General features: G+C 34.0%; 1 protein-coding gene across 1 annotated transcript in view; it reads right to left on the reverse strand.

The window, feature by feature from the left end:
• Window positions 1-1,833: 1,833 nt before the first annotated feature.
• The window catches only part of LOC111087132 (nuclear factor erythroid 2-related factor 1-like), a 13,839-nt gene continuing 8,710 nt past the window's right edge, over window positions 1,834-6,962 (reverse strand). Inside the window, exons 5-6 of the mRNA XM_022392695.1 lie at window positions 5,583-6,053; window positions 1,834-2,912 (exon numbers count right to left, since the gene is read on the reverse strand). Coding sequence (XP_022248403.1) covers window positions 2,556-2,912; window positions 5,583-6,053 — 828 coding nt within the window. The 3' untranslated portion in view covers window positions 1,834-2,555. The remainder of the gene's footprint in view (window positions 2,913-5,582; window positions 6,054-6,962) is intronic.

Below are 6,962 nucleotides of genomic sequence, written 5' to 3' on the forward strand. Positions count from 1 at the left end.
TATATATAGACGCATATACTGTTTCAAATCTTTTCACATACCAAGGACTTTGATTTCTTGGCCCCAGTGGTCTGCGCCATCTTGGATCTATGTTCTGAGCGGTTTCGAGATTGCTGAGGTTTACGAAGATTTTCATTTTCGAATTCACAGCATTGAATTCATATATCTTATAACGGTTAAATTCAAAATACCAAACACAAATTTTGTGACTACTTGAAATTTACTTTCAAAAAAGAAAATTCGAAACCTAAACAAAATGCTGAAAACTCCACAATCTCTTGTAAAGTGTGCGCGTGCTTAGCTTATTAGCATGCGTCTACCAGCCAAAAATCGTCTGCTATTGCATGTTGTTATATATTTGAGTTTACCTTCATTCGAAGCGGGACGAAGTTCTGTCAAATTTAATTAATATAGTAAGCCTAAAGTTTTACGTCACTGGATTGATACTGATAGGCATACTGTGTTCATGTGATCAGCAAATTAGGCTCACTACTAGTAGTTTTTATCACGGATTTTTTAGGGATGCCTGCGCAAAATAGCTAATCTTACTTTTTAGCTAGTCTTGTTCTAGTTAATTCACTAATTTATTGGGCCATCCAATTGGCCTAAATGAATTATTTTTAGCACTTCCTTCCATGAAATATTATTTGGTAGGACTCGAGGCTTAGGCCCTATTGCCTCGTCCCTTAGGCATACGGTGGTAACCGATAGAATAGTGTATATATATGCGCGCGCCTAGGCTTAGGCCTAGAAGAAAAGATAAGCTAAGAAGTGTGGTCTGTAGTGACGAAAGGTAATGGCAGTGGTATGCAATGCAGTCAACACTGTCCAGAAAAAGATGTGTTCGAGTGTGACTTGGTATTGATAGCGAACAATTCAGGTCTGTTTTTCTCAACTTAAGCCTTTTTTTACCTATATGTTACCTATTTCATATTATATTGCATAAGCGTTATGTTAAATATATATATTTGGTGAGAAAACACTGATAATAGGACATAAGAAATTTTCATCGCAGTGTTAAATTTGAAGAATTAGTGATAACAAATATGCAATTCTTAATCATTAAAAATTATATTAATTTTACTTAAACACATATATAACAGTATTCTTCTTGCTCAAACCTTTACAAATATTTCAAGTGACTGATTACAAAATAAGAATATCTCATGAGCCACTAATTAATAAAATATCTAAAGTCACGGTAATTAATCTATGAAAATAATATATTTTATTCACACGATATGAAATATAGGTATGATTTTTACAAGACAAAATAATTGAGCAACAAGAGAATCTTTCTGAAGGTCTATCTACATAACGAGCCCCAAATAACTTTATACAACTTGCATAATTATCGTACATAACAACAACAGAAAAACAGTTATTTCAAAAATATTTTCTCCAGTTTTCATTTACATTGAATAAAGGATTAATGTGAATGTATCCAGAATATATATGATATTTTCTAATGCATAAAGCTATAACTTCAACAATACACACGTTAAATAAATGTAGCGAACGTCGATCCACTAGTATTCGAAGGAAACGATGGAGACTAGATCCATTTTAAGGCATTTTCAACTATACGACTAAATTATTTTTCCATTATATTTACCAAATATCTACACACCTATCTAATAATCTTATAATATGCCTTATCATATCTCTTTTCTATTTCTTTGGAGATTTTTACAAAAAATCTCGATAAAGTTAAATATTTTTGTTTTGCTATGGATAGTTTTAGATATTTATACAAAAAGCTAATTCATGCTCAAATTTATATGAAAGAAAAAAATGGAGCAACTTATATTGCATAAATTGAAACACTAAAAAGTTTATTAACCTCTGTAAACCTAGTATGTTTCGACAACTCCGAAACAAGTTAGGTTAGAGTTAATACTTCTTAATGAGTTTAATTCATGCGGTATAACTTTCATCCCATTTTCTTATTTGATATATTGATATAATTAGACGTCTAATTCTAGTACAAGTTGAAATATAACATGATGAAAAATGAACCACACATTGTAACATACCCGTTTTCAACATTTTTGTTAATGATATTATTGCAGTTTTTCAATTAGAATCATAGGGCAGAAGTTATGTGAAAGCTGTATGAAACAAAATTACATCCTCAATATATATATATTGAGGATGTATATATATATAAAGCTATAGCTTGTAACATTTGCATATGCCAAATCTATCTTCGTGCACTTTTGATTTTCTTTATTATTCTTTATATGGACGTGTTTATTTATTAACTGTCTAATTTAAACAAGTATTCCTATTTTTTTCAAGACTTGATAGCGCTTCTTGTCCATTACTTCACATTGTCTGTCTGACGTTACTTAGAGTTTGAATATTTGATAATTGTACGTGGTATCACGCTGAAATTGTTCTATCCTATCTTGTTTCAAACACTATTCCGAAAAATATCTCCCTTTTTTCTATTGACGGTGGATTCGTTTTCAAGAACTAGCCTATAATCAACTAGCGAAATTACCTTCAATAGTGTAATTTGACGAGCATGAAGAGGGTACTTTACAGTATTGTTATGTGTCTTGAATATTGTTTTCATCTGATTGCTGGATGTTTATGTTGAAAATATTTTCTCTGCTGTACTGTCCTCTGTCTATTCCTCTGGGAACTTCTGCTCCTGACTTTATTGCAGAACCAATAATAACATGAGAATGTTGTGTTGTATATAAACTGGCCGCAGGATGGCGCTGTGTGTTCTGAAGTACAACTTGATATAGTTGTGTATATTTTTCATGTAACTGATTTCGATCAGTTAACAGACGCTCTCTTTCGGATTGTAAATGAATTTTATCCGTCTGTAGTATTTCCAGCTCCTTCTGAAGTCCAATAATCTGATCAAGTTTTCTTTTCCGACAATTTTGTGCTGCCACCTGCATTTCCAAAAAATAACAGAAATTACTATCTGGATTATGACGAGTAAATTGTATGAAAGTATTTAAGAAAACTGTTCAACACTGATAAAGAACACAGCGGCATGTGTGCGAACGTACGACGCTAGAAACCGGTTTTCGATACCGGTGGTGGGCAGAGCACAGATAGCCCATTGTGCAGCTTTGTACTTAACTTCAATCAAACCAAATCCGAGAAAGAATGTTATAGTTGATATAGAATAATCTGTAGAGAAATCACAGTGATAAAAAGTAATATAGTTAATATAAAGGAGTATGAAGAGCGCAACAAGAAAAATCTGATAAATCATGCTGATAAAAATGCCACCTGTAATATAAAGTAACTTGCAGAGCGAAAGCTGAGAAGCCATAAAAAATATCTAGTGGCATAGTTAGTATAAAGTAACCTGCATAAAGTAAATATCCTAGTTACTATAAAGGAGCGTGCGTTGCTCAAACTCAGAAACTTGGGTACCGGTATGTTATAATTAACTGAGTCATTTGTTAAAGGATTGAATATGCTTTTATACAAAATCTGTATGTTGACTTTCTAATCCGATTTGCTACGATCTAAACAAGAACATCCTTTTCAAAGGTCCCTCGGTGGGACCGCAGTAAGTCTATGGATTTACACCGCTAAAATCAGGGCTTAGATTCCCCTCGGTGGACACAGTAGACAGCCCGATGTGGCTTTACTATAAAAAACACACTTTTCAAACTTACTTTCAAAATAATGTGTGTGTGTTTTATAGCAAAGCCACATCAGGCTCTCCAGTTTGTCCACCAAGGGGAATCAAACCCCTGGTTTTAGTGCTCTAAATTCGTAGACTTACCGCTGTCCCACCATTAGACTTCAAAATAGCATTAAATTTATTTTTCAACAAAATTCTAAGTATTCTCTAAACATATATGATTACAAATTGAGAACTTCTAAATTTAAAGCTAACAATTCAGAATGGAGTTTGATAATTAATGTATTATTAAGGAAACTGTGATAGATTCAATTTGAATATTACTAAGGTAAACTAATCAAATTTTAGTAATACTCAATTTAAGTGTCTGACGTGTTTCTAGTGAAAAATTTGATAATGTTTCGATTGTTTTGTTTAGCTTTAATGAATATATTTAATTTTCACAATCGACTTCTTAAAGAGATGAATATTCTATCTTCAATAGGTGCTTTTGTCTACTTTACTAAGGAGAGAGTCTCAAATAAAGCTTGCTGAGAATGAATATTGTTTTTTTTTACCTCGGCGTGACAAAACAGTCAGCGTGTCAGAACTATGAATCCGAGGATTCCTGGTTCGAGTTTTGTTACTGCAAGACCGGGCTCCGCGCTTTGAGACAGTAGTACGCTATAAAAGTGGAGGTCAAAACCCGCAATTCGGTCAGGTAAGAGTAGCTAAACATTTGGCGGTGGGTGCTACTGAATTGTTCCATCCTTTTATCAAGGCGCAGATAGCCTAGTTGCTTTGCGCCAATAAACGCCAGACAACAACCCTTTATCAGTGGCACATTAGGGACGGTTATGCCCATAAAGTCCTAGTATAGCTTTGCGTGAAGTTTCTAAATAAATGACAACTACTTTTAATATGCGTTATGATTAAAATACATCATTGATTTAATAAATGTCATTAAATAGTGCGAACATTTGTTGATAATGAAAAATACAAATTAAACAAATATCACTTTTATTTATTTTGTGAAGTTACAAAATTTAACTACACACAATATTGTGCTACGTGTAAAGAAGTTAGAGATGAAACCGTAGCATGTTCGTAAATATCACTCTTGCTGTACTTTCCATTTAAAATTTTAATCATATAAATTTTTGTTTATTTGAGATTCTGTAATCCTTGACAAAGGTTTCTCTATTGATTCGAAAGCTTGGGACGAAATATATCGTTTTTGTTGCTCACTAGCACAAGAACAAAAGAACACCCCAACTTCAAAAGGCGCATGTCACTGAAGTTAAGAGGGGCATAATAAAACAAAGCACCGGAGTGGCGAAGTAAAGAGGACATTTACCCCCCTCCACCATCATCAAGGGGCCCTCTAATTCTAGACATAACCTCTGGTTTGGTTGCTGTTAAGCTCAAAGCTACACAATGGGCTATATGTGATCTGCCCACCACGGATGTTTAAACCCGACTTTTAGCGTCGTAAGACTGCGTACACACTTACCACTGAGCTATTGGAGGGGGAGTTAACAAAATAATGCACAAAGTTTTTAATAGTTATTCAATTGTAGTACACTGCAAAGTATCCATCCTTTGTATAAATTATATAACACAGGAGGCCTAACTCGGCAAAATACCGATTTGGTCCCCCCTATCCCCCCCTCTCCAAACAATGAAATCCTAGGACTGTCCCTGATAAGCGTTAAACGTTAACCCGGAAAATATAAACTATCAGTGAAGTTTAAAGAAAAGAAACTGTACTGACAAATTTCGGACTGAGAGAGAGAAAGCAATTCAGGAGGTTTATTATGTGGTGTTAATAATGATTATATTTTAATTTAGCCCTCATATGCGTATTTTGTTTTCCGTCGCTTTCGATTGTTCACTATCTATTGTCTATTTCTTTATTAAGTAGAACATCTAAAAGTTATGTATAACTAACTAAATTGAATTTTAAAAAGTCGGTGATCACCTTGTTCTTTCCTCGTCTCCTTATGTCTCGTATTAAAGATAACTGGGCTTCGGTTAGCTCATACTTCGAAAGTTTTTCATTGAATTCGTCTATAGGTAAGTTGATGATGTCTTCGATTGTAATGGGGAGTTTTAACGCTTTCGCTCTCTTTTCATCTCTACTAGTCGCTTCATCTTGTTTGTTTTCGTTAATGTTACGAGGGTTGTTTTTCTGGAACGAATTGTTGCTATCTATTGGAAGATGGTAGTAATTGCTACGATGAAATGAATCGACGTAAACGGCGTTGTTGGCCCCACTTGACAGAGCGTTTCCACAATAATTTTGATTACCCACCGTTGGAAAACTATCCAAGTTTTGATATGCAAATGTATTTGGTAAGTAGTTGTTTCCTTGATCTGGTAGGTTAAAATAATGTGATTCAAGCACAGGTTGAGTTAATTGTCCGGTTTCGACGAAATCTTCTTGTCCTGCCTGGAATAATGTCCACTTTTGTTAATACATTATTGGTTTAAAATGAAATTTTTCCACAACTGGTTAGCGTTAAATAAAAATATGTTATAGAACACTAAAATTACAACCAAAGACATCTTTATTTTTGGAGTACGATAATATCAAATTTAAAAAGATATTTACAGTATATATTATACAGTAAGCTGTACTTATATTTCCCAATCAATTTGAAAATCCTTACAAAATATAAACAACTACTAATCTTTTACTTTAACACTCTCCAAAGAACTACAGCGGTTATGAACTAATTTATTTGCCTATACGTAACTCGGTTTAGTAGATTATAACAAAAATTGAAGACAATAAACAAGCAAATGGTTAGGACCAAATAAAACCTTCGCACAAATATATATTGGTTTTAATTTAATTTCGCTCAAAGCTACACGAGGGCTAACAGCGTTAGCTGTCCCTAATTTAGCAGTGTAAGACTAGAGAGAAGGCAGCTAGTCATCACCACCCACCGCCAACTCTTGGGCTACTCTTTTACCAACGAATAGTGGGATTGACTGTCACATTATAACGCCCCCACGGCTGAAAGGGCGAGCATGTTTGGTGTGACGGGGATTCGAACCCGCAAATTGCGAGTCGAGCGCCCTAACCACCTGGCCATGCCGGGCCATCCATTAAAGAAAGACATGTGCATCGTTTAGAAATTGTAGCTAAATGTTATTTGGAATTTTTTGCTGTGAAGAATAAGTGAATTTTAACAGTTCATTGCAACAAGACAAAATAAGTTTGATTATAAACAAGATTACGACACTTATGATATACAACATTGTTTATTAACAAAAAAGGGGACATAGATAAACGTTTCGGAATTCTATCAGATTCCATCTTCGTAATATTGTTTATAATCAAAATAAGTTTGAT

The sequence above is a fragment of the Limulus polyphemus genome, unplaced genomic scaffold (genome assembly GCF_000517525.1).
Source record: "Limulus polyphemus unplaced genomic scaffold, Limulus_polyphemus-2.1.2 Scaffold1772, whole genome shotgun sequence".
Classification (NCBI taxonomy): domain Eukaryota; kingdom Metazoa; phylum Arthropoda; class Merostomata; order Xiphosura; family Limulidae; genus Limulus; species Limulus polyphemus.